The sequence below is a fragment of the Haliaeetus albicilla genome, chromosome 27, assembly GCF_947461875.1.
Source record: "Haliaeetus albicilla chromosome 27, bHalAlb1.1, whole genome shotgun sequence".
Taxonomy (NCBI): domain Eukaryota; kingdom Metazoa; phylum Chordata; class Aves; order Accipitriformes; family Accipitridae; genus Haliaeetus; species Haliaeetus albicilla.
In genome coordinates this window covers 3,116,174-3,135,087 of record NC_091509.1, presented here as the reverse complement: position 1 = coordinate 3,135,087, position 18,914 = coordinate 3,116,174, and the positions used below count along the sequence as shown (strand labels likewise).

Genomic DNA, 18,914 nt, shown 5'->3' with positions numbered 1-18,914 from the left:
GGAAGCACAGCCGCTGGTCTCTGCTCTGAGCCCCCTCTCTGCCCACCACATGCCAGGATTTGGGGTTGGGGGGCTTGGGCTGAGCCAGCACGACCTTCCTGATGCTCTTGTGGGTGCAAGAGGAAATAATGCTGTTGCTGGCCTGGCCGTGTGCGCGATGCCAGCCCGGACAGACTGCTGCTTAATGCCTTACCCCCCCTTGGGGCTGTAGGGAGCGGGGCAGAGGGACCCCATTATCTCCAAAGTCAAGGACGAAAGTGCCCATCCCACCTCCTCCCCTGCCAGAGTGCATGGTCCAGTGAGCCCTACCTGTGGTCTCCATCTGCCCCAGGACCCCTCCAGTCCCGGCTTTCTCTGGGCCAGGACCGTGGTGCGGGGGAGCTGCTGTGGCGGGCATAGCAGTGGGCAAAGGTGCTGTGCCATGCTGCGGGAATTTGGGTCAGCGGGATGTGCATCACCACAGTGGGATGTGACCGCGATGCCCCGCGCCCTGAGCCGCCAGCAGCGCGGCTGGGCCGGCTGAGCCCTGCGACTTCGGCAGGACGGGCTGGTCCCTATCCTGCCCGCAGCCGCCGAGGGAGAGGCGGGCAGCAGGGCAGCAGCCCTGTCATTACGCTGGGCTGCAGACCAGCAATGCCATTTTGGGAACAAGCCTGTCATTAGCGGGGACACCAGCCTGGGCTGGCATTTATGGATGTGGAAATCAGCCCAGCGCTCGCCTGCGCTTCTCCATCACCCTCCGAGGATGCAGGGATGCGCAGGGCAGGGCAGGCTGCCCCTGTTTCGGGCTGCAGCCCCCCAAGGTTCACCCGTGGCCCTCGGTGCCCCCTGAGACTCTGTGGCTGCCACCACCACCTCCCCCCGCCACTGCCCCGGCACCAGTCTGGTTGCTCCCTGCAGGGACAGAACCCAACAGCCTGGACGTGGAGGTCCCCGACACCTACAGCAGCCCCAGCCCTGGGTGCTACAGCCCAGGGGCACCCCCATGGTCACCCTCCCCCCGACGTGGAGCAGAGCCACCCACAGTGCCGGCCACCCCCAGCTCTGCTGCTCCCGCCTGCATCGTGCTCATCCCCGGGGTGTCCAGGCGCTGGAGGGAGGGAGGGATTTCTCTGCCTTGACTTTGATAAAGGGGGGCTGCTTTGGTAAAGGGGGGGTTGGCTCAGCAGTTCGGGCCTGAGAGGGAGACTGCTGCAGAGGGCTGGGGGGGTGGTGGCCTGCCAGAGCTGAACTGCCTGGGTCATTGTCTATTTTATTTAACACATACCGTGCTCAGTATTTCCAGGTAATTTGTGTTCATTTGTTGTATTCAGCCACCAAAAAGGGAGTTACACTGGGAGCAGTTAGTGCAGGGGCTTCTGCAGCCCAGCACAGCTGGGACACCCCCACCTCCGGCCGCAGGGGACCCCCCCCCAGCTGGGAGGAGGCATGGGGGGGGGGGCTCTCTTAATATGACAAGTAGCCAGGGCCATGGGGGTGCAACGGCTCTGGGTAAGAGCCGAGATGGCCTTTAGCAGCTCAACCCCCCCCCCCCCCCCCCCCCCCCCCCCCCCCCCCCCCCCAGTGCAAAGGTCCTGCCAGGGCTGGCTGTGGTACAGCAGCTCTCGGGGGTGTCAGGCAGAGACACTGCCCAGCTAGCACTGGTGACACCCCCACCCCAATGCGACCGTCTCCCCAAAATACCTTGGCCCCAGAGTCAAGGGGCTGCCGTGCTCTGCAGGGACTGGGGGCAGCTCCAGCAAACCCCAGCACTGTTGTGGGGGTGCCCCAGGCAGTGGGGGGGCTCTTGTGCCCCCATATCCCCCCACAGCACAGAGCCCTTTGGGCAGGGGGGACACAGGGTTTGGACACAGCTGCTGGATGTGAACGTCACTGTGCAGCAGCGTTGTCCAAGGACCTAAAAAAGTCTTTACACTGCAAGGATCTTCAGAGAGTTTCCAAAGGATTTGTGAGAAGCAATACCAGGATTTTTTTTTTTTTTTTTCTTTCTTTCTTTCTTCCTTTTAGTATTGTGGGCTTCCTCACCTGCACTACTCTGCCAGCATGAGGGGAACTGCTGGTGGGCATCACGACCCTTCAGCCGCAACCGCTGCTGCAGAGCAAGACCCACACGTGCCACCCCTGTGCCCAGCGCTGCGGCCGGGACCGCGCAGCAGCACCTCACCCGCACATGGTGGGGGAATTGGAAGGGCAGAGACCAGAAGCAATTGCAGGCTGGGTTTTTTTTCCCTCCCAGAGCCAGCCCTCGGCGCGAGACCCCCGCGGCAGGTGGGAACGACCCGGCGGAGATGCCCACGGTGGTCCCAGCCCCTCGCAGAGCTGCGTCCGAGGGCACCGGCGCCTTCGACCGACCCAGGCGTCCCAGCACCCACACCAAACGGGCTGCTGCTCGGGAACGTCGCAGTTTTAAGATTTAGGATTAGGAAGTGGGGTTTTGGCTTCGGCATTGACCAGGGAGGGTTGGTCCAGCTGGTTTTTCTCCCTGCTCAGCCCTTAAATAGGTGTTAAACCTTCCCTACCTCATTAAATCGAGCTGCAAAACAGCAACAAGGGCAAGCAGGGCTGAAGAAATCCATGCTCTGATACTCCCTGTGCCAGCTCTGCTCCCCAGCTGAAGACCTGCCTCCCCAGGGCATTGCCTGGGATGGGGGTTGGGTCAGGCTTCACACAGCAAAGCCCCTTCCCAAGCTTGCCCTGGCTATTGCAATCAGATTTTTTTTTTTTTATTTTTTTTTTTTTTTTTTTTTTTTTAAAACCTACAAAGCAAAACCCTGGCAGGCCTGGCTGGGAAATGCATTTCAGAGGGAGAAAAAAAAAAAAAAACACACCAAAAAACCATTTTTAATCCCAGCAAAACAGCCTGAATCGAAATCTGAGAAGGACAAGAAAAAAAATAAATCGGTATTTATAATTAGCCCCGCTACTTAACAGCGACAACTGACACGCTGTAAACAGTAGCCAGAAATATTTTAGCATCAAGAAGGACTAATAGCCTTGAAATAGTCTGATCGATTGCCTGCAGGGCTGCGCTGGCTGCAGGGAGGTGCCTGTCTGGGTTTTAGCAGCGGGGGGGGGGGCATAAATCACGCAGCCCCTCGCAAAGTCCCGGTGGTGTTTGCTGCGTGGGCACGCCACCGGCGGTGGCAAAGCCCTGTGAGGCTGCGTTGGCCCCCAGCTTGGGGCTGAGGGGATGGTGGGGACCAGCTGGGGGGTGTTTGTGTTTTTTTTTTTTTTCTTAATTTATTTTTCTGCACTTGTGTTGGTAACATTGGTGCTGCAGCCCCCAGGTCCCATTAAGCCAGCGGCAGGAGTAGCAGTGATTGAAATACCTGTTATTGCCAGAAAGCAATTCTGAAAGTGAATACAGGAATTATAACTAATCACCTCCTCGCCGTGCCGGGAGCAGGGCACGCTCAGCGTGCTCCACCAGCAGCCCACGCCGGCCGGTGCAGGGGCGGCCGCAGCATCGCTCTGTGCCCGAAAGCTCTGCAGCCCGGCGCTCGCTCTGCCTTCGCCTCCCGTCGCGCTGCTGGGCAAAGCCTGTGGAGAAAAAGCCACTGCCACCCCTGCCAAAGCCGCCCTCGAAGAGGGGTCTGCAGGGAACCTGCTGGAAGCCGCCCAAGCCGGTGGCCGGGACCTGGCCGCCGCCGAATTTCAGCCCTGTGCCAGCGTCCCACTGTAGGAAAACAGCAGCTGCAGGGTGGGAGCGAGACGAGCACGTCCCCCCCAAACCACCACGCTGCTTGCTCTGTTTCTGCAGACCCCAACTCCTGGTGGGGTTGACCTCTGCTGCCGGCTGCCCCGAGGACCCAGAGCGTGGGGGCTTCCCCCCCCGCAGCAGAACAGCACCACTGGGGACAGTCCCCACGCAGGGCACCGGTCACCCCAGCTGTGTCAGCCAAGAGAAGATAAAAGCCTGGTGTGAAAATGTTGTCTGTGTCCCCCGCCACAGCACCAGGAGAGGACAGCATGGTGGAGCTCTTCTCTTCCTCTCCTTCCTCTCCTCTGCTCTCAAATCAGTGGCCACCACTGAGCCTTTAATGCCCACTTCTCCATGATGCCAAAGCCCCAGCGCTGGCCCGGGCGAGCCTGTCCTTGCCGAGGGGACAGCCCCGGCACGGGGCAGCACCGTGGAGCTCGCTGGGCTCACTGCAGCGTCCCACTCGGCATGTTTCTCACAGGGGGACTCGTGGGAAACAGAATTGATTTCTTTATTTAAAAACCCCTCAAATCCTCCCCAAAAAGGGTTCGGAACAAGGAGGGGGTAATTAATGAAACAGGCAAAATAATGAATAAAGTTATTTTTTATAATCTTCTTTGCTGATGGCAGGAGGTGGCAGTCATCTCCAGGCCAGGGGCTGGGTAGCCAGAGCCTTGAGCAAGACTTTGGTTTCTTCCTCACCTGTGGAAGGACGATGTGGGGAGAGAGAATCAGCCCGACAAGGAGAGGGCAGAACATCTTTCCCAACGGACCATCTGGTGTGAGGAGGACCTCAGAAGAGGTTCATGGGGGAAGGGGACCTGAGCCTAGAGGAGAGAGAGGAGAAGCTGCAATGGGAAGAGGTGTGTGAAGGGAGAGGCCCCAGCCCAGCTCAGCAAGGAGAACGTGCTGTACATCATGGACAAAAACTCCTTGGCTGGCCAGCCTCACTCCCTGGAGATCATCTTGGAAGCCACCTCCCAAGACAGAAAAGCAGAAAAACTCAATGGTTTGTTGTAGGGCAAAGCGTGCCTTGCTTCACCAGCTGGTTTGCCCCTATGATGGCAGGAGCAGTTCCATGGCTTAGATAGATGTTTTGACACCCAGCCCAGGAGGACGTGGCTGGCCTCCAAGCAGAGAGGGGCTGCAGGAGAGCTGCCACAGTGGAGCTACGTGACCTACACAGAGGGGGTGGTGGAGCTGGGCTTCTTCGAGCTGCTCACGGCCACACTGACTTGACCGAGGGATAGTCCTGCTCCGAGCGAAGGCTGGATTAGAGACCTGCAGGAAGCCCCTCCAACCAACGTTTCAAGGAAATGACGCTCCATCCTCCCATACAAGCGCAAAATAATCCAAAGGCAAACGGTGCTGTCTGAGTGCTGAGATGCATCCTACAGAAGCAAATAAAAGATCACAGACACCGCAGGTCATTGCCAGGCAAGAATAAAGGCAGATCAGAGCTGTGGGAACAAACGCTTCCCTTTGTGCAGCAGAACTGCCTAACAAGGACAGTCCCACATCCCTCAGTCCTGCCCACCCCAAATAAAGCCTGCAGACACACTGAGAACACTCATAACGTACCATGGTTGGAGGCAACGTAAGCTGAGAGTCCACCTCATTCCCTCTAAAGTATATACCTCTATTTTTCCAGCAGTACCCCATGCAAAAAAAGCCATGCCCCCAAACACGTATGTTTTAATAATGAAGCTGTTGGCACATTTGCCCAGTGGTGGGATCTCATTTAGTCCAGCAGTTTATTCAAAAGTGCATTTACACTGGTGCCATCAAAATTCACGCTGTTGCCCTGAATTATCTGGAATTGGACTGAATCTACAGCTATTTTCATCTTAATTCCTGAATGATGGTATTTACAGAGCCAAGGAGTTCCTTGAAATAGCCCTCTTTGTCACCTTCCCTCTGCTCCTCTGCTGCCAGCTCCTCGTACTCGCTGCGCAGGAGGCCGAGGGTGGTGCTGAGGGCCTGGTCCCCCCGGTAGCGCTCCTTGCAGAAGGCCATCAGCACGCTGACCATCTTAAGGACCTTCTCCCGCGTGTCGTGCTCCGGCATGGCCAGCAGGTTGGAAACAACCACGCACCAGTCCTGCTCCACCACCGCCGGGACCAGCTTGACTTGCCGGTACTGCTGGATTTTCTCTTCCATTTGATCTCCGTGCTGCGAGTCCTCAAGCAGCATCTGTTGGAAGTGGTGGAACACAGATTAATATCCCTGTCAGAAAGCAACTGCTCCCAGGAGGTGACACATCATGGGAGAGGAGAACGCACACCCCCTACCACCTGCCTTGGAAAATGACTTGCAACAGAAAACCAAGACGAGGTTGTGTCCCGGTTCCCTGTTGCCCATGCATGAAGCTGGTTGCCCACCCTGGAAAACTCTCAGTGACCAGGGGTTTCAGTACCACATGGCCCTGAAAGGGGACTCAAGGGGAAAGACGTTCAGCAGAAGACCTGTAAAGACTCTGGGTCTGCTGCTTTGGGCTGCTGGACAGGCTCCTTCAGCACCTAACAAACCACCGCCTGGCTTCATGCTGCTCTTGCAAAAAAGATGGAGATCTCAGTCTCCTTCAGCCACAGCCAGACCTTCCCCTCCCAGCCTGGTCCAGAAAACCCCAAATACTGAAATTCTGCAGGGATGGTGCCGAGAGCAGAATGGTGCCCGCAGGGACCGGGGCAGGCAGGGCTGCCGGCTCCCTTCCCAGCGACAGACCTGCCCTGAGCAGCACCAGGGCCAGGAGGAGGAAGGAAAACCTCCCACCACCACCCTGACACCCTCTGGGGCTTGGGTGGTGGAGTGGCTATTGATAGCGTGAAATTCCCTAAACAGGCTCCACTCCCCCAGTGGATCCTCCCAGCTTGGTTGGTGGCCCCTGTGATAATTATTCTGTCTGTGCTTCACTAATTAGTTCTGTGTAACACAGAGCTGCTCGCTGCTCGCCCCGGACTGCTGAAGGCAGGTGAGGGCTTCTGCGAGGCTGGTGAGCAGAAATCCTGTCCCCGGGGGCCGCTTGGGTCCCTGAGGGCACCCATAACATTTTCTCTGACATCTTCATCAGCTTGGCAATAGACTGCTGTCGTCCCCTGGGCGGCTGCTGCAGGGAGCTTGGTTGTACTGATTTACAGGACACAGTGTGGACAAGGAGGGACAACACCGAGGAGATGTCCCCACTCCCAGTCCCCTGAGAAGGCTGCCTGCTAAATCCCCACTGGTCAGGCAGGATTTGGGGTGAAAAGGAAAGAAGGCAGCAGAAAAAGCCGTTCAGAGCCCTGGCAATTTGTGCTTCAGCGCAGAGAGCTGCCGATGGCAGTTTACGATTTTCAAACCAATCTGACTGTTGCCCAGCCCACCCCAAATCTGCGACCACCACTCAGACAGCCCTCCTCCCCACCAGGCACCGAGGGCTCTCCCGTCTCCTCCGTGAAGCGGCTGGAATTGATAGACGGCATTCCCAGTCCGAAAGGCAGCAAAAAATCATTGTTTTAACATAAACCTGAGAATTTGCCGAGCCTGCAGACTGCCCCCAGCCACAGCGGAGCTGGGAACAGATAGGGCTGCTGGAGGGGCGGCCGTAAAACGTGCAGCAGGAGTGAACAGGAACGGTTCAGGTAAAATGCCCGCGTATGCTCCCTTTCCATGCAAGCAGACAGACAGGACTGCTGCGTGTTAAAGCCAGCACCTGATAAGATTTCAGACCTGCTAAAATAATTTGCACCTTTACAAAGTCTCCTGGAAAACAACTGTTTTAAAACACAGACATTGCTCTGTGGTGCCTGAAACCCAAGTATTACAGCAGTAATAATCTGCAGGGCAAATTGGCTATAAACTGAGTGAAAGTGGATTTAATTTCCATTCTCTGGAGTAAGAGAAACGCACAGACTAAACAACGAGCGATGGCAAGGAAAGACGGGTTTTAAACTGACATTTACAGCAGTAATCCAAGGTATTTGAAAATAAAACACTTAACGTTGCGGGTTTGGCTCCAGCGAGGGACGTGCAGGCAGGCAAGGGCCTCTCCAGCAGGCAGGGGCACAGCAGCGGCGGCTGGTCCCCGGGCACTTGGCTGGCAGCCGGCGGCTGGATGCCGCAGCCAAGCTCACTGCAGTCCGGTGCCTGTTTTCCCTAGTCAGGTCCTTGCCATTTTGTTATTTAAACACCCTCAGGTGGAAACGGCGATGGCGATTTAATGAAAAAATAAAGATTTAAGCATGCTCTGGGCTCTCCCGGGCACTCGTCCCCCACAGCAGTGGCCTGTGGGCTGGAGGGAACTCATTCCAACAGCACGGAGATGCTGGATCAGCCCCTCCTCACCCTCGTCCCGTGAGGATGCTCGACAGCCCCTTTGGCTCGGTGAGGGGGTGAAGGTGGGGAGTGCCTGGCCGGGTCCCATCCCCTCCCTCCTGGATCCTCACCTTCTCCACGATGAGGTCGTAGAGGAGCGTGACCACCCGGATGTGGAGGGTCTCCATCCCCTTCTGCCTGAAGAGGCTCCTGAGGACCTGGAGGCCACCCAGCTTGAGGAACTGCTGCTGGGCGTAGGGGAAGTGTCTCAGCATGGAGGACAGCGCGAAGAGAGCCTGGTGGGGAGAGAGGTCCGTCAGCACAGTGGCCACAGTCGCTGCATTTGGTGCAGTCTCTCTTCATGGCATCCCACGGGGATGGGAGAAACGCTCCAAACCATTTTTGCAGAGCTCCCTGGCAGATGCATTCAAACCTCTCCTTGCTGAGGAGCATCTCCAAGAGCCCCCTTTTCTCCTGATCCCAACCCTCCCCGGCGCTGTGAGGCTGCCTGAACTTGGGTGACTTCCACCCAGACTCCAACTCGGACTGTCACCGCATTTGCTAGAACGATAACCCAGAGGGACCTGTGACCAGCACCTGAACAGACCCAATGCCATCGCTTCTCCTCACAGTTTGCCCCCACCGGTCCTCGGCACAGAGCCCAGCTACGGGCTAAGGACAGGGCAAAGGGGGGTCCAGCACCGCTCAGCGGAGCCTGATCCCCTCAAGACGATTAGGACACCTCTGCCTCACACCCACATGGATGGAGGACAAGATCATGATGTTTCCGAGGACACAGTCCCAAAACAGGGTCTGTCACAGTGCAGCATCATGCACCGCCAGTGAAACACCAGCACTCCCGCACTTGCCTTGAGCGGCATGGGGTTAACACCGAGGAGGCAATTAGGGGCCAACCGACTGAATCTTACACTCCTCTGGTTTTGACAACCGCGGTTTGCAGAGGGGATGGGCTGACGCTGCCCGGGGCAGAGCTGCTGCCTGAGCGGGGATGGGGGTGCTCATCTGGGTGCCTGCCAGCGATTAGAGCCGGCTCCTCCGCGCACCGAGGTGGACTGTGCATCCCCGCTCTCCTCGGACAGATCCGAGCTGACAGCCATGTCTTCCCCAGTCCCACTTGTTTCTATTTTCCATCTTCCGAGCTGCCACTGGTGAATTGGAGGATGTTTCCGTCTCCTTTTTTAACCATAGGCCAAAGGACAGGGGAGGGAAGAAATGCACTTTTGGCCTTGCTGCTGCACACTGCAGTGAGTGCCGGGGCAGAAAACCCACTGGAGTGGGAGCTGTGGGCTGCTGCTCAGTGTGGGAAGGGGCTGGGGCACCGACCTGTCCTTGGGATCCTGGCCTGGAGACGGGAGACCATACACAGCATAGGAACTGGAAATTAAAAACCTCTGCCCTCCTGGAAAAGGGGGTTCAACCCTCAGAGACTCTTGTAAGGTCACACGTGAATGTGGATGATACTGAGCTCATCCCTTTCACTCTTCTGCAGGTGCTGTCACTGGGACGCGTTCAGGCTCACTGGAAAGAATCGCCCTGTACCCAACCACCCAGGGGTTGAAATGATGCTGGTCAGGGCCTCTGCATGCCCAGCCATCCCTCCCCACCCCAAAACAAGCTCCGGCTTGAGTCATGGGCACTCCAGCGAGGAGTTTCTGAGCATGGAGCATCCTGTGGTGCACTTCTCTGGCTGGGTCCTCCTTACACGTGTGGCCAAAAGCAAAGGAGTTCCCCAAACTCTCCCGTGCCTTTCACTAGCGGGAGGACCCTTACCATGGACTAAAGGAGAATGTGTTTGTAGGAGCTTATTAAAACACGGGCAGTGTGCCACTGTTTGCATAACAGCAGGTGCATTAAAGATGAATGAAGGAGCTGGTGGTTCCCTTGCCCCACCGAACCCCCTCTCACAGGAGGTCACCGTGTTAAACGATGGGGCTGGGTTTTCAGGAGCAGCCAGATAATTTTATGGCCCGTAAACAGAGGGAGCATCACACGCTAAAGCAAGGGTAATGAGATCTCATGCTCCAGGGATTACAGCGAGGAGGGAGGGAGGGAGGCAGTGAGGAAGCCCCCATCCCGACAGACAGCACTGCACATTTGGCTGGGGGCTCTCGGTGCTGCTCGGCTTGCTCCAAAGCCACCGCCAAAGACAGGACACGGGGCTGGCTCCAGCAATTAGCTCCTTCCAAATGTCAGCTCCCATGTTTGTTAGACTCTGATGGTTATGCCTGCCACGGGGACCCTCGCCTTTCCTCCCAGAGGAGCCGCAGCACTGAGCCCTGTCCCCCACGGGGCTGGAAGAGCTGCTGTTCATGCCGCTGCTGGCAACGGGGGCAAGACCAACAGTGCTGGGAGGCCAGCATGCACCGGCCAGCCGGGGCTGCTGGGGGTGGTCCTGCACCCATGGGGAGCAAAGCCCACCCAGCATGGGGACCAGCGCAGGGTCCCACACTCTCACGATGGCAGTGATGTCCTAAGGAGCACTTGCATTGAGTTCAGCACAAAAGCAGCTTTACCCAGAGGTGCATCCCCACTTGCTCACCTTCTTCTTGACAGCCAGGGGTTGTTCTGTAGCCAGAATAACCAGGAGCTTCTGCAGTGCACCCCCTTCGATTGCTTCTATCTGGACTTTGGGGTTGCTACAGGGAAAAAAGCAAAGGGCAGGTCACCAACAGAGTGGGGCATGGCAGGGTGGGACAGACTCCAGGTCTGTCTAGGGCAGCACCCCGCAGTGGACACGAACAAGTGTCAATCCAGCCCGACCCCAGAGCAAACCCCTCCAGCTGCCACCGACCACAGTTTGCAGTTATGGAGAAGGTGCAAAGCCATGCAGGCCATCTCAAACACAGCACGTGACTGATGCAGCCTGAAGCAATGGCAACACGGATGGGGAAGGGCCCGCTGGGCTGTCCACATCACCCCATCACATGCCCATGTCCTCCCCTGGCAAGGAGCCTTCCCCTGGGTTTCCCTTGCAGCTATTAATCCTCTCGCTTTGCATCCCATTTATTCCTTAACAGCCTTTTATTTCGGCTCTCATTTTTCCCCTCTCTCCCACTCCTCTCTTGCTGTTAACATGCTGATTTATTTAAACGCTTCTGTGCTGCAGGACCAGCCCTCCAGCTCACCTGGAGGAAGGTCCTGCTTGTTCCCAGCACCTCTGAATCACAAATTATGCCTCGTCTCACCACCCACACACCTCTTGCTTGAAGTGCTTTTCTCCAAGGGCTATATAAATGGCTAAATGCATCCTTCTGTCTGCAAGAACCAGGCTAAAATTTCAGGTCTGGATGTGAAGAGCTGGCCCGGGTACAGGCAGACGAAGACAAACCTTGCCTGCTGTCCATGCTGCCCCTGGGTACCGGCTGCCCGGGCAGGGGCAACTCAGCCATGCAGACACTTTGCAAATCCACTTCCAGTACATCTTTGAAGGTGGCGGAGAGGTTAGATGCTACAGGCCCCTTCTTTGGCAGGGCCTTCACAGTCAGAGCATAACGTACTGGCTGTCTACATCCCTGATCCCAGGTCTCGTGCTCCGAGAAAGAGCTCCAGCACTTCAGCCTTTGCTCGACTTTGAAGCAGCAGTTGCACTGAGGCCAGACAAAGGTCACGCATCCCTGCCACAGCAAAACACACAGCTCTTACTGCAGCCAGAAGGCTGCTGGAGCAGCCAGTGCCAAGCATCATCCAAGAAATAAGAGAGACAGAGGCAGACAGGGTCATAAAAAAAACAAAAACAGAAGACAAATGGATGTGGGCAGGGAGCAGCTTTGAATTAAACTCATGGCTCCCAGAAATACAGCAAAACACTAAGCTCATCTATGTCAACCAAGGTGCCGGGCAATGTCTCCAACCCTCCCTGCTCCATCCAGGCTTTGCTTCTCGCACCATTAGGAGTCATCCACAGCTCAGAGGTGGCAGATCTGGTGTGCGGGTTCCCAACTGCAATTACCAGGCTGACATCAAGGCAGGAAAATGGGGGTTCTTGAAAGCCACCTTTGATTTCTCCTTCGTCACCCGCTTGCTGTGGCAGGCACCCTGCTGAGGAGGGGGACATCTGCGACCTGCCCAGAGAGGGCAGGAAGGAGAAAGTACAAACCCAGGAGCTTCAGGATCCTCCTGCAGAAGAGATTTTCACAGCATGGTCCACACGTGCATGCGAAGACCCCCGTGTGCTGGCACTGCGGTAGCCCCAGCACCCCTGGGAGCAAACCAGCTTCTGGTAGTGCCTGGGTCCAGGTGGGACCTGATGCATGTACCAAGATGTGTTTATCCCCCATCCTCACCATGTCAACAGGTGCAGCAGAGTCTCCTCCTGCAGCAACAGGATGTTATTTTCCCCCTCAATATGGTGGGAAATGACCCACCTGGCCAACCCCCTCTTCCTGCAGAGCAGCGATGGCATCTCTGGTGGCCTGGCCTGGGCTTTGATTTTGGAGAGTCAGGAGTCAATGCAGGCAAACAGCATCAGTCCCAAAACCGTCAGCTGCTCCCAGGCAACCCCTGGACCCAAGGTGATTTTCCTCCAGATGACAACCACTGCTCTCATCTCCAGCCATACCTGCACTCACATGGACAGCCATGGCCCCTCCAGCACAGGGACAGCCCAGGGACAGTGCTGCAGCCCCGCAGCATCACAGCACCCCATCCAGCCTCAACAGCTTCTCCCAGGGCAAAGATAGGAAGAGTACAACGGTGGAACTGAGGACAAACAGCTCCCAGAGCACTCGGGAGTTGGCTGAAGACCCGTCTAACATACCCCAGCAGGCGGAAAGGTGCTAAGTGTGACCGTCGCCTCAAAAGAGCCAGAGATAAGGAACAACTACCCTACAGAAGTACACAAATCCTGCACCTCCTTTCGGTCCAGATGGATGTATAAGCCAGATATATCCAGGGCTTGTGATAAGACTCCTTCGGGAGTCCAGAGACGCAACACCCAGAAGGCAGCAAGGAAATGCAGCAGTGAGAAGCAATACATGTCCCAAGGTCACTGAAGGTGCCCTTGGCAGTGAGCTGGGCACAGCTGGTGCTTGAGCTGGGATGGCTGAGCACAGCCGTGCTCACCACAACAGCATGAAACCTTCTCCTGCAGAGGCCAGGCAACACGAGCAGAGCCGCTGGGGCTGTGATAACAGCCCTGCGCATCTCCGAAACCCACCCAGCCGCTACAGGAGATGCACAGACATAGCCCTCCTGCTGTGACAAGCTCTGCTGCAAACCAGGTAGGAGGGGGAAAAGGAGGGTTTTTTCCAGCTTTGTTTTTCCAGCGATGACAGCTTTGGTCTCTGCCTTTGTCTGTGTATGGTAGGGTTGTGCTTGTTTCTGCTTTGAGCTTTTCTAGGGGAAGTCACGGCACAGAGGTTTGGCTTTGCCTGGCACACCATCAGCCATGCTGTCACGCACATTTTCAACGGAGCCGGGGCTCCGTGACCAGTGTGAATGAGAGGGGGAGAAACCCCAGCTGCATTTCCAGATCCCAAGGAGGAGCTGGCAACTCTTGACACTCAGAAAATACAACTTTTGATCCAAAAACCTGACCAAATTTCACATGCAACTCACTCTGGGCAAGGGAGACCAGAGTAAGTACAGAGCAAGCTTGTAGGCAGGCACTTTTCTGAGTATAACTGCACTGAAAGGAGAATCTCCTATGCCAGAAACCTCTTTAGTGCCATTCAAGGAAAACGTTAAGTTTGGGATATCCAAGTTCCTTTGTCACATCTATCTAAAATAAATAATAAAAACTCTACAGCAAGGGAGGCAACTGAAAAATTGGTATGCCTTTTAATGCTTGGTTGGTCACCTGGAGGATTAGATCTAATTAAAATCTCTGAACCATGGAGCTTTTGCCAAGGAGCACCTCTAGAGGTTAGAAAGCCTTCCTGGATGGTAGGCGTGTTGCTCACTTCTCAATGTTTCTGTTGTTTAATGTCTCTACTATCAATAGTTCGGGCTTCACGCTAACAAACAAGCTCATTTGAAGGTTTGGAAAACTCAGCACAGATCTGTACAAATTACACTGTCAAGCCCAGGGAAAAGCAGCCTGAACAAAATAAATACAATGAGACAGACTGTGGAGCACTCACATGGGAAATTCAACCTGTGCTAATCTGCTAATATGTAAGGGGATGGCGGTACCAGCAATGAAATTCACCGAAATGAAACTCTGAGGCTGGGACAGGAGTGCAATACAGCCTACAATGACATCGCGTGAAACTACAGTGATGGCAGAGATTTGGGTGTGCTCAATGGATTAGATAAACCAGCCTCAAACCTGGGTGAGGAACAGCCATAAGGCTACAGGGACTCAACACAAGCATTGTGCTGGGGTTCAAGCAGCTTCCCAAGAGAAACCCCCATGTGCTAAACAGCCCCAGTTTGCCCTGGGAGGACCCACCCCAATTGCAGGGTCATACCACATCCCCTCCAGACGTGGCCCTCACCGCACGTCTGAGGTCCTTGTGCCTCCCAGCCATGTTGCCCACATCCATCACATCCATCTCTCCCTCATTCTGTTCCTGAAGAGTAGAAAACAAGGCTGGGTACAGGCTCATCATGCTTGATCAATGCAAGAAACCACCTGGGCACTAGGACAGGCTAGGGTTAATGGGCACGCTGTCGGTGTTCACGCTGCCCAAGATGCATTGAGCAGGGGTGAAGACCTTGGGGAGACCAGCAGGAATCTCTACTGCCCACAGGTGCCCACACCACAGTGTCTGAGCAGCTCCTGAGAAAGCTCTGTCCCTTGCAAGGTGCACTTTGTTCCTCGGCAGAAGTTCCTGAAGTTCTTGAGACGTGGGCCATCCATCCCAGATTGTGAGAGAACCTCTGAGCAGCTCTGGGCATGGGCCACCAGATCCTATCTATATGGATCCTGCAGATAATACTCTCTTTCCCACAGTGTAGACTACGGTCTACTCTGTGTTTTCAAATCCCAATACAGGCTGGTCCTCCATCCAACTCAAGATGTCCCAGCTGCCTGCAGACCTCCTTGCTTCTCCCCACCTCTCCCAGGGACCTCTGCAGACAGGCTCACCCAGCAGTGATGGGGCTGCCACAAGCAGACTGCAGCACTTAAGACGCACCATTTTGACCACAAGACAAACAACATTTATGTTTCCCACTGCTACATCCTTACGAAGCTCCTGGAGTTGTGACTTTGCCAAGCACAAATCTAATGTGCCATTTCGTCAGCCCAGCACATTTGCCTCTTGGTGGCTGGAGGAGGATGACCGTGCCCTTCAACGGAGAGGGGAAAAAACAAGAGCAGGGGAGGGAAAGCCAACAGAAATCTCCATTTGAGCCTGCCTGCTGCAGCTTGCAACGGCAGAAGGAAACACTCCATTTTCTGCCAGTTTATATTTCACTGCATTGGAGTTACAACCTCCCACGAGAGGCCAGAAATTATTACAGTCAAGGCTTGTTTGCCAGGACACCACAAGCCTCAACAGCTCACGGAGAGGGGAGCAAAAGCAATAAAAACAAGAGCTGATGTGCTGTGATCAGCGCTATCAGAGTAAAATTGAAATGAAGTTGCTGCAATGCCCCAGTGACCAGTGGCAGGTCCTGCCTTGGGTGGGTGGTGAAGGCAGAGATGGCACCCAGCACCTTCCACAAGCTGCCGGGTCAGGATGTTTGCACCCTTCTTCCTTTTTTCTTACAGTAAAGCTCTTTGTGGAAGCAAAGCTAGGACCCGTTAGGATGAGGATGACCAGCCAGAGGACCCACCAGCACGATGGAGGCTTCCTGGAAGAGACATGGTCTCACAAGCTGGGATCAAAGCCCTCCAAAACAGCCTCCCCACACGCTGTAGCTTGCAATTCCCCCCCACCTTGCTGTTGGGCTGTTAGGGACCTGCTTGTGGGATGGCTGCCATGTCTCCCTGGACATTGTTTTGGGCATGCTAAGGAGCAGCACCAGCACAGGGGACACAGCTGTTGCTCCTGAAAAATCCAGCACAGGCTTCTCCTTTACCATTTTCACTGGCAAACTCATTACATGGAGGCAGCTCCCGTTTTGCTGAAGAAAGGATTTTTTAAGAGTACTATCCGTCGAGAGACACCCTTATCCTATTCTTTGTAGAATGACCCCAAGTACACGTGCACAAATTTAGGAGACTTTTCAAAGTTTTTCCAGGCCACACGTGAGGGGCATGGGAAGACTGAAAAGCAGCAACACAGCCCTGAGGCAACAGTGGCTCTTGAGTTAGGTGGGAACTTGCAATACGGCAGCAAAATTAGATTTAAATTAAAAAAAAAAAAAAAAAAAAAGCCAAGCGGTACGGAGGGACCTGGGGACTCAGAAGCACAGATCAGGGCAGGCAGGCAAATGCCCTCGTCTCTAATGCTCCAGCAAGGACATACACAGAATACTTATTTCTTGGCCTGCTGCTTGTGCAAACCTCAGGAGACCCTAGGAAAAAAAGGGTCATCTCCTAACTCTGAGCATCCTGCTGAAGCCAGGTAGAGAAAGACGAAAAAGAGGTGCAAATTGGGGAGTGCAATGGAGGGGATGCTCCTGCTCGGCAGGAGCAGGGTGCTGAGCACAGCACTTCTCCTGCCCTGGCTGGAGCATGTCCTGCTGCGGCAGCAGCTGCACACCCGCTCTCATGGTCACCGGCTGCTGAGCTACACCAGCATCCTCCCCAGGGCACAGGGAGGTAAGTCTGGAGAGGTCGTGCTTTGATGAAAGCCTGACGTGATGGTGAAAAGGCATGATAATCACCGGGCTAGACAGGACTTAATGGGTCTCTTCTCTCATCAGAACCAGCGGTCTGCGATGCCGCGTGGGAAATCAAAGCCAGGGATCAAAGTCTGCAAGTCTGTGAAACAGCCTAAAAAATTTAGTATAGTCTATTTAGCTTGTGCTGTAACCTGAGGATCAGAAACAGGCAGCAAGGCAGCATGGCTTACCTTGCCCGCCCCCTCCTTCCATCCCCCTCCCCACTTTTCAGTCCAAAATCTGTTAACAAAGAAAATGAGAGCACACCAACGCTCTGCTCGCAGGAGGGTGAAGTGGCTCGGACTGAAATGTGCCTACGATGGCATTACAGCTCCAAACCTTGCCTGGCTTCTTGTGCCTCTCAAACTGTCACACCTGGGTAAGAATTTGAAAGGCAATGGAAAAGGTCATTTTTGTGAGTCCTGGAAACCAAAAGCAATACAAGCAGGGTCACACATGAAAAGGCCAACGACTTTTTCAGAGGCCTCTGTATTTGGAGGATTTCTGACAGCTCTTGTAATTATATTCATGCTAAAACTACCTGACAAATAATAGATAGAGAGATAAAACTGATCATTAGGATGTCAACATTTAAATGTTTGACTGGAATTCAGTAATTCCAGCCCAAACTATAGCTGTAAATCTGAGAGTCTGAATAAGGGCAGAAAAAAGAGGCAGGATGATCAGCAGCTCATTAATACTTGCACAACTGAATTTTAGATTGCAGGTTTAAGGAAAAAAAAAGGTGTTAAAATAGTCCAAGTGAGAAGTGACGCATGCGGAGAATATGCTTTCCTATTGCATTGAAAGCCCTGGCTATGGCATGAACTATCCTCATTGGAAATGACTGCGGAGCAGCTGCAGCGAGCCCAGCCAGCTCCAAATCCACGAATTCCCAGCTACGCACCGAGTGGCTACACCTCCTTCCGAACTTTGTTCTTCAGAGGAGGATACCCGGGACAACTCAAGGCGAACAGTTCTGTGGCCCCCTCATCCTTTGAAACAACCACCCTGGCTCTGCCGTGGGATGCCAGCAAACGATGCTGAAGTGCAGGATTGGTGAATCTCTTACAAAAATACATACTTAACACAGAGGCTTTCCATTATTGCAGAGTCCCATCCTATTGAAAAGCACATTTGCACATGCAACATGAGATGTACAGGGTAATAATAAAATAACCCCAACAAGCCTGCCTGCGACTATCCGGAGTTAGAAGGAGGAGGGATGAAGCACAGACACCCCCAAAGCCCCCACCGAGGTCCGCATGCAGCAGAACTGGCCTAGAAAGCCTCTTCTCTGAGCATCAGCTCAAACCTGAGTTTATCACAGACAAAGGCCTTCAGAGCTTTGACTTAAGGAGATTAAAATCCACTCAGAAAAATGGAGCCCTAAGTAGTTGTGCCGATCAAAATACAGCGAAGAAGAAAGTGGGGGCGAGGGGGGAAAACCTGACAAAAGGAAAACTAGGTTTCAATAGGCAACACAATACAACAATTTCATACGAAAGATGTGAAGCATAAAAGAGATGTTAGATGTTCAAAAGCACAGAATATAGGAGAGACATAAAAAAAACCCCCAAGAAGATGAAAATCTCCATTTCAATGCAATGCTGCCTTCTCACTTTCTACCAAGCCAGGCGCTCATCACATTAGTGGGGGAGCAGCAGCATCCCCGTGAGAGCAACACGTCTCAACGTGACATAACGGATTACATAGATGCAAGTATGGTTTTTAATGAGCAATTAGGTTATTGAGTATTTGGTACTAAGAGGAGGAATAGAACCGCAGAGAATAAGTGCGAGCTGAGTATGTGATTCTGTGATTTTGATGGGCTAATATGATACTTAAACTGAGGGAGCATGAGTCACCCCAGAGACGCAGAAATAGCATCGAAGACTGCCTGGGAAAAGCTGGGGGAACCTTGGCTTGCTATTGACCCTCTATCTGCGTCCCAGACACCAGCAAGAGATAGTTGAGCTTCTTATGAGTGCTGCAACGACCCTGCTCAAAGCAGGAGGGCTATAATGTCCCATTATGGAGAAGCCCTGAGCTCCCTAGGGACTCAGTGACATCGGGTTTAAGCAGGGCAAGCTCTGCTCTCAGATACACGATGTAAGTGGGAATCACCTAGTGTGAGTTTCTGGCCCTCTGCAGACACAACAATTTCGAGCTGGAAGCGTAGAGC

The 18,914-nt window shown here is 54.3% G+C and overlaps 1 protein-coding gene across 3 annotated transcripts in view; it reads right to left on the bottom strand.

Annotated features, from left to right (window-relative positions):
* Nucleotides 1–5,418: 5,418 nt before the first annotated feature.
* SIL1 (SIL1 nucleotide exchange factor) overlaps nt 5,419–18,914 on the bottom strand; it is a 100,074-nt gene continuing 86,578 nt past the window's right edge. For all 3 annotated transcript variants that reach the window (XM_069773105.1, XM_069773104.1, XM_069773106.1), the window contains 3 exons: nt 10,554–10,650; nt 8,125–8,289; nt 5,419–5,893 (listed from right to left, as the gene is read on the bottom strand). In XM_069773105.1, the coding sequence (XP_069629206.1) occupies nt 5,543–5,893; nt 8,125–8,289; nt 10,554–10,650 (613 nt within the window). In that variant the 3' untranslated portion in view covers nt 5,419–5,542. The remainder of the gene's footprint in view (nt 5,894–8,124; nt 8,290–10,553; nt 10,651–18,914) is intronic.